This window comes from Lissotriton helveticus, chromosome 6 (genome assembly GCF_964261635.1).
Source record: "Lissotriton helveticus chromosome 6, aLisHel1.1, whole genome shotgun sequence".
Taxonomy (NCBI): domain Eukaryota; kingdom Metazoa; phylum Chordata; class Amphibia; order Caudata; family Salamandridae; genus Lissotriton; species Lissotriton helveticus.
Genome location: NC_136067.1, coordinates 2,086,226,784 through 2,086,247,315, shown reverse-complemented (window position 1 = coordinate 2,086,247,315; position 20,532 = coordinate 2,086,226,784). Strand labels below are relative to the sequence as shown.

The window sequence follows — 20,532 nt, the reverse complement described above, 5'->3', positions numbered from 1 at the left end:
TCTTGACTGGGTGAGAGTACTCTGCTTAATTCAGAGACTCTGTCCATCACCACCCCTTGTTGTAAATAATTTTGTCCACCCTAAGCGTGGAAGGGTATACTCAGATGTGAGTCCCTTGCTCATTGCACCATCAGGATTCAAGCAAGCCGGGCCGAAGACGGCTGAAATGCCAGAAACCGGTCCCCGGAAGCTTGTTTCCTTCCCAGTGTAAGAATTGGCTTTTGTAGTCTGGTCTGCCCTGTTCCCATGATGCACTGGGCCAGGGACAGACTAATTTGCATACAGCCAGGTTCTGAAACTGGGATGGTGCAATGAGCTACAAAACTGTGTTGGATCTAGCCCTGATCTCTTGACTGGGTGAGAGTACTCTGCTTAATTCAGAGACTCTGTCCATCACCACCCCTTGTTGTAAATACTCTAACCAGGGATCACACTCGGCAACTCTGGGCATTTGCTTGCCTCATCTCTACAACGGCCCCCCACATTCGCCAGGGATGCCTGGTTTCACCTTGGAGATACCCAGTAGGGACCTTCTCACAGGGATAGCCAGGACGGGTTCCCCAGCGGTCTACAGCGCCACGACGCCTCAGGGCAGCAGTGCGCTTTACAAGACACATACACATATATATATATATATATAAAATGGGAAACCACAGTGACAGAGATGTGATCTGTTCTAAAGATCTGTCCGGACGTCAGACTGATCTCCTGTTATCTAGGTACAATCGCAGTTTCTGCTCACTGCCTTTTTGTAAAAAGCGTGCGAGTCCTTGGAGGTGTCTTCAAGTTATATTGGGTGGGCAGTGATTAAGGAGAATTATTGAATCCTAAACCAATTTCTCAAGGTGAAAATATGTTAAATGTTCCTTTTTGTGCACATTTTCCTGTTTTTATTAGCATTGCAGATGATGATTTTATTTTTTCTAAAATATGCCATATTTCCTACTAAACTCTTTTAATCTAAGCAAGTGGTTCCACACCGAAGGCCCATTGAACAGTGCGCATCCGATGCGCCAAGAATGGAAATGTTTTGTCGTTTGAGATTAAATAGTAATTTTAACGATATAAACATGACCTATTTATGAATTTTTCACTCTAATAAAATACATGAACTGTTGCAATGTTCATTAATTAGATTATGGGTCATCTCAAATCTGTGAAATTAAATTAAATGATATCAACTTGTTACAAAGAGAAGAGCCAGGTTTCTAAGGCAATCCTAAAAGGCATGTGTGACTTTATGATGGTCCGATAAAGGACGAGGGTATGCCAAAGCTTGGCCGCAGCGAACGAGCAGCTCTATTTTCCCATCTCCTTTTCCGCTTTCTGTATATGACTACTAAATTGTGACCTGTCAAATGAAAGCGCCATCTAGGGGAATACCACCGGAAAACATAGATTTAATTCCGCCTGGGGCTGGCTCTGTAAAGTGCCTTTTGAACAATGTATATGGTTATGAAGGTGACCCGCTTCTGCATGGGGAGCCAGAGTAGTTCATGCAGTCCTTTTGCCACTGACTTGTATTTGGGGATGCCTAGTGTAAGCCTGGCCACTGCATTTTGCTCCAATTGTAATTTTGCTTGGATTGTCTTATTGATGTCCAAGTAAAGCACGTTGTAATAATTAATCCTGGAGGAGATTAAAACCAAGGCCACCTGTTTCCGTGCCAGGGAAGGGAATAAATGGACAAGTCTTCCGCAATTTTCTGATAATCCAGAATCAGGTTGCCGTGGTACGAATGACCTGAAGATCCAAGGACAGATCACTGTCCAAGATGACTCTTAAGATTTTAGCTGAGTCAATGGGGCTAGGCAATGCCCCCAGGCTGTCTGGTCACCAATTCTGGTTCCGTATAGATGATTGACTCCCAAACATTAGCACCTCTGTCTTGTTGCCATGCAACTTCAAAACACTTTTTGCTCATGCATACAGCCACAGCCTTCATACAATTGTTAAAATGTGCCTTTATAGCCTCCGTGTTCTTAGAGATGGATACAATAATCTGTGTGTCATCAGCATATGACACAACTTGTACATCATAGGAACGGATCAACCGGGCCAGTGGTATAATAGACAAGTTGAATAGCGTGGGGCTCAGGGAAGATCCCTAAGGGACTCCACAAGGCAGGGAAAAAAGGATCAGATTTATGTTACCTTATAATCACCATCTTGGACCTGTCTATAAGGAATGACATGAACAATTTCAAGGCTGTGTCTCCTATACCCAAAGACTGCAGACGTTCAGTGAGAAGGGTAGGAGAGATTGTATCAACGGCTGCAGACAGATCTAAAAGGATCAATGCCGCAGCCTGTCCCTCTACTAGACGCCTGATATGGTCACTTGTGGATATAAGGTTAGTTTCAGAGCTATGATGAGATCTGAATCCGAACTGAGAAGAGTCCAGCAAGCCCTGTTTCTCCTTGTATGCCATCAAGTGATGGTTAAGATGCTTCTCCATGATCTTGGCCAGAGTGGAGAGCAGTAAAATGGGGCAATAATTCTTCAAATCCTTCAGGTCGAGATTGAGTTTCTTCAGAAGAGGGCGAAGGACAGCCTCCTTCCGCGGCCTTGGGTAACACCCAGAATTGATTGCTCTGTTCATAAAATCAGTTAAAGGAAGAGCTCTAGTACTGGTTGGAGGATCTTAGGAGAGAATGGTTCCACGGAGAAACTGATTTAAGGCTCAAAAGGTGGGCCTCCATTTGATCATACGTCCGAGGAGGCAAAAAGGACAAACGTGGGTTAACACATCTCCAGCTCCAAAATAGCAGAACATATGTGCAGCGTGACGGGGCAGCAGTCTGCCTGGTCCTCTTGGTTTGCGGGTAAGAGTTCTTTGTAGATATTCGTAACTTTGTCATGAAATAATCCTGAAAGCTATAAATGTAATCTCTGCCTACTTGAGAACAACCTATCCTTGACCCAGTCTGCATCGTAAGGCGATATGTTGCCCAGCCTGGTTCAGTTATGCATCTGACTGCTGTGTGTTCTCCATTCAACTTGTTGTGCCCCAGAGATCTCTTGCGCATTGTCGCATCTGTTCATGAATAACTTACATTTCTGTTGTTTTTTTTTTGTACTATTTGCCCCCGGTCACCCATCATTTAGTGTTCAGTTCCACGTATTCTGGACCCCCTTTTGTATGCTTTGTCCGCTGGCGACACTCTTGTGGGCGACTGCTGTTTTCGGTCCTTCGAGCACATCACTTCATACCTATCCTGTCTGCGGTAGGAATCTCACCTGTGCTCATATGGTTCTGTATCGCCCATCATTTGCTGTCTTACCTTGGCTACCAACTTCTATGTTTCTGTGTCAGTCATTTCTGTAGAGTATTGCTGCAGATCAGATTATCTTCTTTCAGCGGCACAATGCCGGTCAGTGTTTGTGGGTCGGGTGTTGGGTCGACAATATTCTTTTCACACACACTTTAGGATGCCTCCTGTGTGCATGTAGTCTGCAGTTTTCACCTACATTTGTGATCCACAGCTGCCTGACATGCTTCCTCACTGTCCTGGAGATGGTTTGCACATTGAGCAGACCCGTCTGTGTAAAGTGTTGTGCACCTTACAGTTACGCCAACATCTCACCATTGTTTTGTTGTCACGCCAGTGCCTGATTATATGAGATGCGTCAGTATGCCTAATGATGCCAGTTCTCCTCTGCCTGCAGGAAGGTGCACGTGTTCCTCGGAACAAGGTTTCCTTCCTATGCATGCATTTGCTGTTTTTTTTAAAATACCTTGTGTTATTAACTGGTTATCGCCTGACCCTGAATCCTCCTGTTTGCACACTGTGAATGGGATTTGCTCTTGGGTCAGGGGTCTAGTAGGCTCTCTTTTCTGTGATATCCCTGCAGAGCATGGGAGCAATGGTACATAGATATCTGCAGCAACCATGGTCTTATCAGGAGTTTTTTGCCCTTATTTTCTTTGAACTTTCCTTAGCACTGCGCTCTCTTGTGTCATTACAGCAGCAGTAGAACCCACAATATGAAGCTATGAATGCAGAGTAGTGGTCCCACTACTGTGACCCCATCGAACAGAATGTTTTACCACCAGTAGCATTTGTACTCTAGGCAGGAGTACCGCTGAGGGGAAGAAAGCCTTTGAGGCCCATCAGGCGATCATAATAGATGCAGGGTAGGAGATGCTACCCACAGAAGGATGTGGTTCTGGAGAGACATACATTCTTTCATTGTATTCCTGCCCAAGGAAGAATGTGGTCCCACAGAGACATACATTCTTTCATTGAGTTACTACCCAAGGAAAGATGTGACTCCAGAGAGACATGCATTCTTTTATTGAGTTACTACCCAAGGAAGGATATGGCTCCAGAGAGACATACATTCTCCACTGAGTTACTGACCAAGGAAAGAATGTGGTCCCAGAGAGACACAACTACTTCCATTGAGTTACTACCCAAGGAAGGATGTGGCTCCAGAGAGACATACATTCTTTCATTGAGTTACTACCCAAGGAAGGATGTGGCTCCAGAGAAACGTACATTCTTCCACTGAGTTCCTGGCCAAGGAAAGAATGTGGTCCCAGAGAGACACAAATACTTCTATTAAGTTACTACCCAAGGGAGGAATGTGGTTCAAGAGACATACATTCGATAGACACTCGACTATGGAGTAATGCAGTGTTACGTCCCAGTGTCTTTGGCAGCCTCACTTCTTGACTCCCACCAAAGGCGTGTTGCATTTTACCAGTTACTCTGGGCAGAGTCCTGAGTCTGATTGCTTAGTGTACCTCCTAAGCCACCACTTCTAGGCTCTGAATCAAATAACATTCCATCTGCTTTACATTCCATCTGGTTTCTGAAGTGAACTGAATGTTGCCCATTGCAACTCTTTCGGCACTACAAGCCATCCCAGATAAGCAAACCTCTCTCTGTGTCTGGACTGAATGGTATCACCAAGAAACAGACACTATTCATGGTGGTGAAGACCACCCTCACTTCTAGTGTGATATTGAAACACTAAGGCAGTGTGGTCTGTAGAATAGTTCCTTGATCTACATCAAAAGTGGTTTCATTATTTGAACAGAATAAGGTGAGGTTTTTGCTGCGTGATCCTGGTCCTGTCGACATGGACAACTGTGCGGCAGGTTATTGGCAGTTTCGGGTTATAGAAGATTGTGTGTAGGATGCATGTTGGGTGACAGGCTAGGCAGACCTCTACTCTAGACCTGCTAGGGAAATCCTTTCTTCTATGTAGATCTAGATTTCGATGAGGATTAGTAGGATGGTGCCTTGGAGCGGGAGTAGGCTTGTAGCAGTTTGTTGTAGTCTCTTTCAAGCAGAAGACAGTTTGGTTTTAATGTGGTTTTTCAAGCAGGTAGTGGAGGAGAGAGGCCAGTTCAGCTGGAGTTGATTCCACAGGAATGGGTGGAGGAGCTCACAAGCGCAGATCAGTGAAGCAGCCAAGGAGCTTTGGGGTAGAAATGGTGTTTTGTATCAGACGAGGAAAGGTTGTGGGGTGGCATGTATTTTGTTAGCTTTCAAGCTGGTCGTTTGAGGATAGAATAGCTGTGAAGGTCAGAATTAGCTGTTTGTAAGTTGCAAAGTTTAGAGCTTGTTCAGAAGAACCAACGACTAAGCAGAAGGCCCATCGTAGGCTCTTGCCATAGGTTGCTTTGTCCAGGAAGAGCGCACAGAGTTGCATTGAAGCTGCCTGAAAGATGGTGTGGGCAAGAATGCTGCAGATGTTCTGGGCTTAGTATTCGGCTGTGGTGGTGATAAAGGATTCTAGGGTCATACTTAGGTTCAAGTACACACCATGTTTTCTGGATGAAAGTGCATCGATACGAGTGTCCTGGGATAGAAAAGGAAATGGCAGTCATGAGTTCTGCTCTAGGAGGAAGTAGATTTGCCTCAGAAGAGCTTAGCAAGAGAGAACGGATTTCCATCCAGTGGGGATAGTTGTGAGGCAGTAGGAGTATTTAGGTGGAAAGACGCATTATGATTGTCATCTCTGGTGTAGATACAGTGTAAATGTGAGATCACTGTAAATGTTTGCCCCCAGCCCTTACAGTAGAAGTGTGCGTTCTTTTACGTCTGCCATTTCTACTACTAAATATGACACTGAAGTGCAGCCTGTAGTTCAGCTAAGTTCTGTACTGCAGCCCTTAGTTGTAGCTAACCATGAGATGAGTTGTGTTTGCAGCATAGGAGCACATTCACAAAGTAGTAGAAAACAATTACTGCCTGATACATGGAGACGTCAGTTATCCTTCGCATGACACTATGTACTGGTTGGTTTAGTGGTGGTGCTCATTAAGGTTTTCCCACCCGTTGCTAAACAAGGCTCACACATGATGCTATGGCTTGAAGAAGTCAGGCTGCCCATTGAGACTCTGAATCCAGGGCCATCATCAGCTGTTTCTTTCACGCAGGCTTCCGTGCAGGTACGATTACTTTCCTAAGAGGATGAGGACCCCTGGGGCTCTGTTTGTCTTGTATTTCTCTTTAGATTGTAAAACCAAAGATGACATAAGTTTCCTTTTAATCTTATAGATAATGGGCCCATGACAATGAACTCAGTTGCAATGAATGAAGAATTCCCTGCATGTGCTTCTCAGCTTGACTCACCATCAAGAAAACCCAACGGAGATGCTCTTCTGTGGCTGGATGAATGGGGAGATCGCAAGCAGCTGCAGAGGCCAGTGAGGCAGAAGAGGTGTCCTCCAAGATACCTCCGGGATGGATCATTTGAATGTGAATTTCAGGACACTGAACTGGACAGCCCTCCATTTGGACAGGAAATCCCTCCATGTGAAAGACTGTATCAATGTCCTGTGTGCGGCAAGAGTTTCGGCAAGAAGGAAGATGTTATCAGGCATCATGATGGCCACACGAAGAAAGGAGGTGTGGTTGGCGTTGAGCGTGAGAAGGTTGGAATGAAGCCAGGGTTTTCTAGTTCTCTCCCCATAGTTTACTCTGACGAAGCAACTTATGGATGTGATGAGTGTGATAAAAGGTTCTCCAATGCTTACAAGCTGAGGGTTCATCAGAGAAACCACACGGGGGAAAGACCTTACAAATGCCAAGTTTGTAACAAAGGCTTCATTATGAATGCGTATCTGAAGTTTCACCAGAGAATCCACACAGGAGAGAGGCCATATCGCTGCAAAGTGTGCGGCAAAGGCTTCTCAAAGTCATATCACCTAAAGGTCCATTCGAGGACACACACCGGAGAGAAGCCCTACAGGTGTCCTGAATGCGGCAAGAGGTTCAGCGTGAATTCTAGCCTCAAATCCCACCTTAGGACTCACTCTGAAGGAAACTTTTATGGGATTTGAATGTTGGGAAAACTTTTGGCAGAGGGCAGTGTTTACATGGCCAAATGAAACGTTTAGTTGGAACAGCAGAAGGACCACCTACTGCCATTTTAAAATGGGCGTTAAGTACAAGTGATTTCTCCACTGCGGACAGAAGATGTGCTTCAGATGAAATATGAGTACTCCATGCCATATGTTGAAGGTGTACAAAAGCAGATTTCAAACCCCAACTCCTATAAATAATGAACAAGCACTTCCATTGGTTGTTAGTTGTGTCCCTACACAAGCTGAGCTCTCTCCTTCCTGTGGTTTTAGCAAAATATGAACTGCCTTAGTTATGACAGCATAGAACCTTTTCTGGGCGGGCTAATAAAGAAAGTCCACTGAAGGAGCTGTGGTTCACGTGACGCTTACAAGCGAGTGCAGACAGTTAAGTGTTACCTGAAAATGACATAGATCATCTGAGTTATCAAGTTAGTAATATTTTGTACAAAGTGAATTTGACCCAGTAAAAACTTTCAACTCAGATGTCTGATTGTTTTTGTGATTGGGTGTAAAGTGAAGTGAGTGGCTTTTGAGTTTTCATCGGACTGTGTATGTTTTATGTTCCAGTGTTTGGAGCATCCTTGTTAACCTGGTAATGCCCAAACTGTGTTGATGCCTGGATGGTTTCAGACCGTGATCTGGCAGAGGTTTCTTGAGCAGGTCCGTGTCAGGTGTTCAGTTGGTCATGGAGACATAAGAATGGTCCTCACCAGCCCTCCCCTAGATCTTGTGTAGGGGAAAGTCCAGAGGCCTAATAGGCTGCAGAGCCTTTGATTTATACCTAGGAAGAAGTCCTGGAATACTGGTTAACAATATCTTTTACAGCAAGGAGAGAGGCTAGGACATTAACTAGTGCGTGTCCCGCACCCTCACCAGTCTTGCCAGACATAGACGAGCAAGCGTCTTTCTAAATCCCATCATTAGGAAATCTGACTGAGGGGTTTTAAAATACAGTCCTGACTTCACAATGGTGTACTTGTTCCCAGGTAGATCCCATTCTGTCACAAAATGCCACTCGGTATGTTCCCTCAGCTCCTCATCTTACATCCTTGTTTATGGTCATAATGAAAAGCAATGAAAGGAACCCTTTTCGACAGAACTGGAAATGAACAGCACAGTAGAAACTACTTCTCATCCAGGTCTATACAATAATTAGTTTATTCTCTCCTCTGAAACCAAGCATTGTGTGAATTTGCTATTTTTTCTATAATTCTTCACACCAGCACTGAGCCTCACAGCCACCAGCACCCCAGCTGTCATGCCAGAAGATATGAGCTTGAGTGTTATGCTGTTTAGTGGGTGTCCAAAGAGACCATGGTATAGGACAAGAGCCTTGCAGCCTTGTTTGCTGTTCTCTTGGTCTGTCCTCCCATTGAATGTCTTAAATCAATCCCCCATAAGGGCTTTTATTTATGATATCACTGGGTTAAGATATCTTTTGAGTACTGGCCAGCCCATTAGGCAGTTTAGGTATTTCCAGAGAAAAAATATATGACCCAACCCATACTGTTTACAGTGACCCAGTTTATCTGCAATGGCATAATCATATACATTTTTGAAAAACTATACAGATAGCTGATTGGAGCATGAATTTAAGAATATAATATGTTGAGGAGGCAAGGACCTTGGTACACCAAAGGCTATGGTAGGACGAGTCCAAGAGAATGAGTCAAAATGCTGATTTCTATATATGGCTATTGGGGCCATCAGAGGGGAGGAAGATACATTTAGAAATGGGCTGTCTTTAGTTTTTCTTGCTAGTACAAAAGCCACAAGAAGCAGAGTAAGTCAGGACTCGTCTTTCATCCCAATCAGGGGTTCTAATTGGGTCTTAATAATTTCCATGCAGTAGAGAATTGCAATCACAGCACTCTTCCCATGGTTATCTTCCATCAACAATAGCACCTTGCTGAAATCTATCCGAGCACAACAGGGTGTTATAGATTTTGAGAGGAACTGCTTGCAACTTCGGAGACGGGCATAGGCGAGCTGGAGGATGGTATATGGAAAAGACCTCCCACCACCAAAGGAAGCCACCATTTCAGCCCACTATTGGTTGATATTTTCCAAACTGCATAGTCTAATTGACCAGAGTCTGTCTGTTACTGTGAGAAAGTGGATTACTATTTGGGGTGGATGGGAGTCCCCTACAAGTAATCTCAGTATTCTCGTTAGGTCCAGTAAAGGTTTCAACCCCTGTTAGCAGTGGCACAGACCAGACAGGCTTGACTTAAGAAAATGTGTACTTCCTGAAAGCTAAATTCATTTGATAGGTCTTGTGGTAGTTGGTGCTTTTCAGTGTGCCCTGAGGCTAGCGAATACTGCAAAAGTGTATATAAAAACACAATCCTGACTTTGGGTAAATCCTAGGCATAGTTAATAAGCAAATGTGCAAATACGTCCTCTGGGCAGGGTTGTGAAGGTTGATTTGTTTATTGATTACTTATGTTTGGTGCTTTTAAAATGTTCTGGGACACAAGGCCTTAGCATTCATGGAGGGAAAGATACCGATGTGTGTGCATGTTGTGGGAAATGCTGTGCCTCTCCTTTCCTGACTTCTAGGCTCCACCTCCACCTTCTTGTGGTCACTTGTCTTGAGTGACTGTGGCTTTCCTTTCTCTTAGATACTATCTAGACACACAGACCATGCAGCCCGCACATCCGTAGAATGATCACATCCAATGATAGCTTTGATGGTTTTACTGGAAGGCAGAGTGGTCTTCATGAAAGGATGGGCATCTACAGTTTGCTGGAACCCTCCTCTTGTGTCAGGACACAGGAAGCCGGGGTACATGTGAATGTTGAAGGTGCCCATTGCTAACTCAGTAGAAGCGTTGGAGTTAAGTCTGACTTTGAGTCTAGGATTGCCACCACTCCTGCTGGTTTTATTCTCTGTGCGCTAAGGGAGGAAGGGAGAATGAAAATCATTTTGCGCTCATACAGAATGAATCCAGTGCGTACATTATTTTTTGATCCATTTTTAATTCAGATAATTTACTCTTACATAAGAATAATTGCTAGTGTCTAGATTTATGATTCAATGTTTGTTATTGGTGAATTCTGAACACAACCTAATAAAATTTACACTGGTTGATCATATTCCATGATGAATAAATATTCTTCTTGAAGCCCCTCGGACCTTCAGGCTCAGTCAGCCCTTTCATTTCTTGCAGTCGCACAGGTACAGTTGCATCCCTTAAGAGGAGGATGTCTGCATCTCTGTATTTTTGTGTTTCTCTTTAGCATAGAACGTCCATGATGACTCAAGTTTCCTTTTCATCTTGTAGATTATGGGCCCATGACTATAGACCCAGTGAGAAACCACCAGGAAGTCACTGAAGGATTCTGTGTGCATGAAACAACTCTAGAAGAAGCAACAGACAACAGCCTTCTGTATCCTGAAGGACAGGATCCCTACCAAGAGCAGCAGAGTCCCGACTCTCAGACAAGGATCCATTCAGAGCACTTCCCGGGGGGATCCTATGAATATGAGTACGATTCCGATGAGCAGACAATCCCCCTTTTCGGACAGAAGACTCGTCCCAAGAGAAGGTTGTACCACTGTCCTTTGTGTGGGAAAAGTTTCAGTGAGAAGGAGCATGCTACCAGGCACCAGAAGAGCCACATGACAAGTGAGAGTAACACAAGCGCAGACTTTGGGATGGTATCGCCTCACTCTGGACAGTCCAGTACTACACTGCGTACTAACTCGGAAGAAGCAAAGTATTGGTGCGACGACTGTGAGAAGAGCTTCTCAAACTCCTATAAACTAAGAGTCCATCAGAGAAACCACACAGGAGAGAGGCCGTACAAATGTTCTGAGTGTGATAAGCGCTTTATTACAAATGCATACCTGAAGTTTCACTTTAGGATTCACACAGGGGAGAGGCCATATCAGTGCAAAGTGTGTGGGAAAGGTTTCACTAAGTCATCCCACCTCAAAGTGCATGTGAGGGTCCACACTGGGGAGAGACCCTACAAATGTCCTGTGTGTCACAAAGGCTTCAGTGTGAACTCCAGCCTCAAGTCTCATCAGAGAATTCACACCGGCGAGAAACCATTCATTTGTTCTGGATGCAAGAAGAGCTTCTGCCAGAGGTCCAGTCTTTTAGATCACCTAAAAACTCACCGCCGATGTAGTGAACGGCAGAGGCCAAGAGTGAGCGAGGTTGAGACCGTGGTTTACTGACATTTTCCAGCAAGCCTGAGGCCAATAGATAAGCTGCCCAACTCCCTCGCAAAGAACCTCAAGTTGCCTTGGTTCCCTTTCCATGCTGATGTAGATCACGATCCAAAGGCTGTAGTCAAAACACGAAAAGCATTTGTGATGGCGGCTAACCCTTTCTGCCAAAAACGTACTATTGGTTTCAACAGCATGTTCCTTTATGCGATGATCATCCGCTCATTGTTTCAGCAGATGTTAATCCAGACTGGGTGCATTGGAACAAATTACAGTGAGAAAATTGTATTGAACCTTTGGCTATGATGCTGTAGAAGTCCTTGTGTCCTTAGGGGTTGGATACCTCGGCTTACACTAGAAGCAGGTACAAACAGTGAAACAACAGATCCACTGTACTCCAGAGTCATTGTGCACAGTGTTTTAAGAGACTAAAAACCACCGAGCAAAGAGTTCCAGGCTGCCTCCACCTTGTGCACTTCTCTTACATGTACCCACCCATGAGACCTCCAGGGTGAGGCTAGGTGTATCTCCAGACTAGAACGTAATAAACTAGGGAAGCAGGTTCTTACCTTCTGAGACCCTAAGAGCTTCTCATAGAAGGAAGCAAGATGACCAAAATCTGTGGGGGTTTTGCTGAATTTGATGAGTGTGTAAAATTTAAGTCTTCACACCAGCACTAACAGTACTCCTTGAAACAGGTCTCAGTGGAGAAGGACATTTTAGCATGTTGGTTTTCTAACACAGGGAGCTAAACTGTACCATTTATCCTTAGTAAAAGATAGCCTGAAGAGGCTGAGTTGCACTGTTATAAAATGCTTAATATATATCCTTGCCAGTCTGAGCCATGTCTGGTTCAGACTATCCAAGGACCAGTTCATGACCAGCCCATGTTTGCTAATGCTGTACTGGCTGTCCTGGTGAAAGCGAACTATGTAAACCAGAATGCTCTGGGGCAACCGACATACACTATAAAGTCTGAACTGAGCCATCAAACTCCAGTTACCTGGTTTGAGTTTAACAGCTAAACAATGCAGGTTGTGTGGTAAATAAATAAATAATACCCTATTTTTGACTAGACTTATAGCATAACAGATAGCTCAATAAAATAAGAGTCAAGATTCGAGGTAGTAGGAGTTTCTGCAGGTTTATTACAGCATAAGGACAGGATCAGGACAACCTGCATAGGAACAGAATGACAGGGCCCAGCAGGACAACTGGGGCCCAACAGGGGAAAAGAGGCCCAGCAGCTGCTGGGGCTAGGTCTGGGATGAGCGCGCTAACATTCAATAACAAAACACAGGCATATATACATAGCGCGAACACATAGCATTACATTGCAGTAGGCGTAGCAGTGGGTGGAGCAGAAAGCGTGACGCGTAGCAGTCGCGAAAGATAACAGTAAAAATGGGTGTAACTGAGAGTATACTTAGACATGTGATGCAAACGTAACAGAATATGTCATGAATGGGGCGGAAACATAGGAGGGGGCTACCTAAGGAGCCGGGACCTCTAACCTAATGGTGCGCGAAAACTGGCAATGACGTGTTACTAGGAGAAGCTGGGGGCTACGAACTCTGTGCTAGGAGCAGAGACTAGAGTCGGGAGGGTCGGAGCGACATGTACCTAAACCCTATCTGGTATCTAATGTTTAGGGAACATGTTGATATAAACTAGAAGTCATGAGGGGAAAAGCTAACTTGATTCTAAGACTGGACCATGCATTATTCTACATGTAGTGCGTGATGAAGAATATTAAATGACCATTAATACAGTATTTCTCTAACGTGGAGCCGAGAAGGCTAGACAATGACGGAAACTATTGATGCAGTTCAGTAGCTCAGGAATGCAGAAGGAGGACTGAACTGATAACTGGAACTATAACATACTTTTGGCAGACTCAGAGGCAGAGCCAAGCTACACCGGGCACTGCGAGGCAGGAAGTAAGTGAAGGGTCGAGGATACAGGTGGGGGCTGTATCGCTCCTCAGCGAGGCTTTCAGGAGACAGGAGCTGAATCTGTGGTCCGGGCCCTTTTGCGGCCTGGAAACGGGGACTTTATAATGGAATAACGTGCACACTGAGAAACGTGGCAACATTACTTTACATAGGCCTGATATTCGTAGTATTCACGAGGACTGGAAAATGACATACCAGAGGTGGACACAACTGGAATTGCGCCTTTAATCGGACATGGGGAATAACATATGCATATTGGTCATGCACACATAACATATGATGGATGAGGCGTAGGGACACAGAACATGGCAAAATTTACTTTTCCACATTCCCTCCTTGTCACTACGTTTCCATCAGGAAACATCAATTTTCATGATACCATCTATCATTTCATACAGTACCATTTGCTCGTCTCGAATTGTCTTGGAACGGGATTTAGAACGGGGCTTGGGACTAGGAATACAAGAGGTAGCACACATGCTGCAAATCGCAGGGCCACATTGTATACAGAGGCAGCAGCTAAATATGATCGCTACTGCTATACCTAGAAAGGACAGGACTTTCCATCCCCATGCGGAAATCATATTCCAGAACCAACCGGACCATGTCCAGGTGCCTGGATCTTGATGTAACAGATGGGCAATTTTATGGAGTCTGGTTATAGCTGAATAAACGGACGGCGCGTTATTTGGAATGAAAATGCAGCAACTAGATCCGATGACTCTACAGGCCCCGCCCCTATCGGCCAGTATGACGTCAAGGACGAGACGATTTTGCAAAACAACAAATCTCATAGCAGATTGTTCCTCGGTTAGGTTACCTAGAGCAGAGGCAGTCTCATTAACTACAGCTTCAAGGGTTCTTGTTAACCTACGGATCAGTTTACTATTCTGGACAGGTCCTACAAAGAAGAAGAAACCTTTATTGAAATCTGTATACTGTTCTAGAGTAGTTTCAGTATAATCGACAATTGGGGACTCCCTTCTATGTCTAATGTGTACTAGATGTGTGTTTCTGTGATAATCAGATGGGGCTAGAAAAACAGGTGGCAGTAGGAAGGCAATGTAACAGGTTCCCTCCCAATCGAGGGGCAGACGGACATATGCAGTTTGACCACAAATAAAATAAGAGTGACGTGAAGCTTTGAAAACAGATTTCCCACTGTCACTATACTTGATAACAGTAGTACATACACTATGACCTATATGTACAGAACCATAACTACGGACACATAATTCGCCTTTGACAGGTAGTACTGAAATAGCAGGTAAGTCTGGAGTAGTATCAGACTGAACATTCAGGACCATGAAATTCGACGAATAATTACCTAAATTATAAACTTCATTTTCTAGATCTAAACCTGTTCTGTGGGGGAGACCTTGCTTGTCTGGAAAACATGTACTGTTAAGAAAAGACATATCTGTTGAGGATGACGTTAACGTGGACCATGCTCCACACGAACCATTGTGTGAGAATGGATAAGGAAAGAGTGGCAGAACTCCCTTCGGTGTCTGGAAAGGGGGGAGTCGACCACACACCCAACAATTAGTGGCATTGCTGGTCTGGTGTGAGTAATGTAACATACGGATAAATGTGTTATTACGCATAGCGAGGCGGTATGAATATTCGTGAGGAGGCAGATCACTAAACGTATGCTCTACTGTAGCATTAGTAGACATATTTACATGAGGAACTGGTAAATACAGGAAAAATGCGTAACTAGTGCAGGAAATCATTATGCTGAGAAACAATATGAAACTCAGAAAAACGATACATTGAAGTGAACTTCGACTGACTCTCTCACTATGGGGGTCTATTTTATACATGTCAGAAACAATCTAACCGTTTCACCTAGGGGAGGACTTATACAATCAAACTGACTGACTTATTTTACTAGACCTGAGCTTTAACTTATACTCCTGTTGCGGGGTTTTCTCTAACAAGGGAGGGGTTGTAATAATGTCTTGTGCGGGACAGTCCTTTAAAACAATGTTCTGGCAATCTTTCGAATCCTGGAAATCCTTGGAAATGTTCTTGGAGGCTGATTTCAATCCTTTGAAAAGTTTTACATGAGAAAGGTGGACCCACCCCTTCCTGCCTTCCAACTTGACGGCAGTACGGGTGGTCAAGAGGACCTGACGTGGCTCCTTCCAACGTGGTTCCAGCGGACTTGATCTGTCAAAATTTCTGATCATCACAAGGGAGCCCGGAACGATCTCGTGCAGTGCCACTTCGGTATTGTCTGGAAATGCAGCGGCAACCTGTGAACGACATGAGTTGAGGGCAGACATCAAGGAAGCTAGGTAATCTGTCAGCATATTACATGAAACATCGGTAATACTTCGGGGTCTAGGAGTACCCCACATGTTAGGGGGGCGGCCGAATACGACCTCGTACGGGGACAGACCTGATCTGGAATGTGCGACCATGCGCATATAAAACAAAGCGACTGGCAGAGCTATTAACCAGTCCACACCTTTGTCTTTACAGACTTTTGCAATGCGGATTTTCAGAGTCTGATTATGTCTCTCTACGAGACCGGCTGCTTCAGGATGGCGTACACAATGGAACTTCCACTGGTACCCTAACAAAAGGGAAACGTGCTTCATTAACTCTGAGGAGAATGGCTGACCGTTATCAGAATATACGACTCTAGGGAGTCCGTATCTAGGGAAAAATTCACGAACCAACTGCTTGGCAGTGGTCGCGGCTGTGTAATCTGGGACTGGATATGCTTCTGTCCACCTGGACAAAGCGCATACAACTACAAGGACATACTTGAAACCTCGACATCGCTCCATTTGAATATAATCCATCTGGAGGACCTCAAAAGGGTGGTCAGGGGGCTGGAAACCACCTTGTTCCACCGGGACACTTTTACCTGGGTTAAACTGACAACATATCATACAGGTACGGACTTTCTGCTTGGCTGCAGCTCGTAAATGCTTATTGAACCAAATGTTCTGGATACTGTCTAACATAGCTTTTTCTCCTAAATGGGCTGGACTATGTGCGGTATTGATAATGACTTGAACCATAGAATCGGGGAGAAACCATGTGGCTCTACCCTTCGTTAACCATCCTTGATCTGTCTGAACCCCTCCTTGTTCAGACCATTTCTTGATTTCATCGGGAGTAGCATGTAACTGGATATCTATGACATCTTGTGTAGGGTCCTTAACTGTCATGCATGTAATCGGATCTGGAGTATGTGTCATGTTAACTGGAATGTCTGGAGTATGTGCTGTAAGCTTGGCTGTGCGGTCTGCTAGATCATTACCTTGGGAAATAATGTCGGTGACTTTCGTATGTGCTTTGCACTTCATGATAGCAATAGATGTCGGTAAATGTATGGCATCTAACAGGGCTTGAATAAGGAGACCATGCTGAATCTTGGTTCCATGAGAAGTCATGAAACCTCTCTCCTGCCAGAGCACTCCGAAGTCGTGTACAACTCCGAATGCGTAACGTGAATCTGTGTAAACATTAACCTTCAGGTTCTTGGCGTGTATACAGGCTTGTGTCAGAGCGACTAGCTCTGCTGCTTGAGCGGACAGGGTGTCAATACGGTGTGTTTCAATAACTTCAGTGTCAGTAGTCACTGCATACGCGGCGACTAGTTCTCCTGTACTAGTTCTCATACATGAACCATCCACATAAAGTGTCAGGTCAGGATCTGGTAACGGAATATCTGTCAGGTCTTGTCTTGGCTTTGTCGTAATGTTAACTACTTCCACACAATCATGTGGGTCTGGATTTGAATTAACTGATGGTAACAGTGTAGCAGGATTCAGAACGTTGCAGCGTCTAATTTCTATGTGTGGCTGAAACAGTGTCAATTCATAACCTGTTAAACGTGCAATTGTCAAGTGCTGAGTTTGTGTTCGGTTTAAAAGAACTTCTACTGAATGTGGGACTTGTACTGTCAGGGAATGTCCTAAAACTATAGAATCACTTTGTCTGATAGCTAGTGCTGTGGCTGCAACTGACTTGAGGCACGCAGGCAACGCCTGGGCGACTGGATCTAGTGTGCTCGAAAAATAAGCACAGGGCTTGTATTGTCCTGCTTGATCTTGTGTGAGAACAGATAATGCTGTACCTTCCCGTTCAGTAACGAAAAGTGTAAAAGGCTTACTGTAGTTCGGTGTAGCTAGAACTGGAGCTTGACATAGGGCTTTCTTTAACTCGTTGAAACTAAGTGTATGGTCAGATGTCCAAGGGAGGACAGTCGATACGGCTGCCTCCTGTGTCGTTAACTGTATCAGTGGCTTGGCTAGAAATGCATACTGGGGAATCCATTGTCTACAATAAGAAGTAAGGCCGATAAAAGCACGTACCTCCTTCTGGGTTCTGGGCTGGGGAAGACTCGCTATTAACTGGATACGGTCTGGTGTCAACTGCCTACCCCTCTTGGACAGCAAGTGTCCTAAGTATACCACTTGCTGGACACAGAATTGAAGCTTCGAAGGTGACACCTTGTGCCCCATCTCGGCTAGAAAATACAGAACTGTAAGTGATGCTCGCTCACAGGCACATTCAGAACGGGCAGTGATCAGTAGATCATCGACATACTGGAGCAGGGCAGTGTCAGTTGGCATGTGAATATTGTCTAGTTGTCTCTTGAGTGCTTGACTGTAAATACTAGGACTTTCTGTGAAACCTTGAGGAGCGCGTGTAAACATATAGCTCCTTCCATTTAAACAAAAACCGAAAAGAAACTGGCTGTCTGGATGAATTGGAACACTGAAAAATGCATTCTTGAGGTCAATGACAGTGAAAAACATGGCTTCGGAATCGATGGCTGTTAACAGGGAAGAAATATCTGGGACAACTGGGTACTGAGGAATAATACATTTATTAAGCTCTCGTAAATCAATCACTAATCGATATACTGGGGGTGCATTTGGATCAGTACGTTTCATGACTGGAATGATCGGAGAATTGCATACATTGGAGTCAGTTTCTACAACTACTCCTTGAGCCATGAGCTCGTCAATAATTTTGGATAAGGCTGCTACAGCCTCGGGTGGCAATCTGTACTGCCTGATTCGTGGTAACACTACACCTGGCTTGAGAGTCACACGATGGGGTGTGATTTGCATGTAACCTACATCAGTTGGACCTTGCGCCCATAAATGCTGTGGAACATTAGACAATCTTGAATCAAAATCTCGTAATACATAGTGACCCTTAAAGTCACGTAGGAACAGACGTATTCCCTCTGGGGAACAACAAATAACTGCACCTAATTCTTTCAGTGTCTTAATACCTAATAGGTTTTCTGGACATGACTTAGTAAGTAACAGATCAGTAGTACGGGACAATGGACCTACTTCTAGAGTAACTGGCTTTGATATCTCATTAACTATTGGCTTTCCTGAAAATCCAAGGGAAACATTTCTTGAGCCTGAGAGCGGAGCCCCTGGAACTTCGGCATGACTAATTGTGGTCCTACTTGCCCCTGTATCGATCAAAAACTTTCTGTCTTTCCCTAATACTTGACTGTGAACATAGGGACCTTCTTGGTCTACAGGTATCTCGATGAGAGGCAAGCCTACCTCCCTCTCTAGGCTGTTTCATGAATATGACTGATACTCTGGATACTCGGACTGTGCATACTGATACATCTGTGATGTAACGTGTTGTGTTGCAGCAATAGGCTGCGGTGCGGAAACTGTCTGTGGTGCATTCTGTGACTGAGGAATCTGTGAAACTTGTTCTTGTCTAGGCGGACGTGGTCTTTCTTTAGTCTTACCAGTAGCTATGTTATGTTTCAGAACTGCACACTCGTTTATAAAATGACCTGGCTGTTTACAATAATTGCAGTTCCCTTTAACGGGAGCTGCAGGATGACTGGCTTGATTCGGACCCCTCTTCTGACTGTCTTGAGGAACAGATTGTGCAACTAGCACTTTCATTTTCGTGTCTTTCATACGTTTTCTCTCGTGTTCTTGCTCTTCTCTGATTCTATTCTGGTGGTACTGGAGCATCTGGAGCATCTGGGACGGAGTATTTGCTTGCCAGGTGCTTTCGACTTTTAAAACTCGGTTTTTAATTTGTGGACTTGAATTCTCGACTAATTTGGTGACGAAAAGATGAGGGTATGACTCACTACTTGTCTTGAGACCACTATTAATACTAAAACATTTTTCAAATCTAGAATAAAAATCACTAATATCTTCATCTTGTTTCTGTTTACAGGCTGAGATTGCATCCCAGTCTTCTTTCCTAGTTGTCAATAATCTGGGTAAAACTTGAATCAGTAATTCTGGTAATTCTTTACATTTATCTCCAAGACCGGTACCTGGTACTCGTGCCTTGTCTTCAGCTTCTAGAGCTGCCCAATCGATCTTTTTCTCTCCCACCTCCCATTCTTTTTCCTTTAACTTTTCATACACCCCTGCGGGTAACAGGACCTTTAACATTTTAATAATATCTGGGTAAGTGTATTCTCCCATACGGAGCATGTCTTTTAATTCTCTATGGAACCCTGCTGGATCTTTGTCATGACAGGGAATTAATTTCTTCATTTCAAGAAGTTCCATCTTTGAAATCGGAGTGTATACAAACACTCGTTGCATTACGCCACCCGCCCCTTGGACTGGGTGGACTTCTCGTAACGGATTCTGTCTGTCTATGTAAAACGATTTACTTTCTGGAGGTGAGACATGAACAAAATGCGGGTTCAGAAACGTTCTATATTTGTGGCGCTGTTCTAGAATGACACTAATTAAATCAGTACCTAGACCTCTCCATCTATACTGGAGTAACTCGTTCAGGATATCGTGCAACGGACCTGGATCAGAATGTTGACCCTCATACAAAGTAATGAGGTGCTGGATCATATACATACCCACCAGTCGTTGCTCGGCTGGGGGCAGTTTCAGAAACATTTGTGCCACTATTTCGTCTGGAAAAGTGGTAGAATCAGTAATCCATCGGACTGCTGATCGGGCTAGTTCTTGTTCATGCATAGTACTTAATTCACTGTAACCGACTCGTGATTTCAGAATGTGATCGGTAGCTTGAAATACTTGTTCTAGAGAACCTTGTTCTGGTGCTAGATGAAAAA

General features: G+C 44.4%; 1 protein-coding gene across 3 annotated transcripts in view; it reads left to right on the top strand.

Moving 5' to 3' along the window:
* Positions 1–20,532, top strand: part of LOC144764025 (uncharacterized) — a 297,464-nt gene that overhangs the window by 241,180 nt on the left and 35,752 nt on the right. Inside the window, exons 9-10 of one of the 3 annotated variants that reach the window (XM_078650158.1) lie at positions 6,517–6,730; positions 10,611–11,204. The exons of 1 other annotated variant lie outside the window; for it this stretch is intronic. In XM_078650158.1, the coding sequence (XP_078506284.1) occupies positions 6,517–6,730; positions 10,611–11,204 (808 nt within the window). Of the gene's footprint in view, positions 1–6,516; positions 6,731–10,610; positions 12,543–20,532 lie in introns of all 3 variants that reach the window. One more of the 3 variants, XR_013596298.1, reaches the window with a different exon arrangement.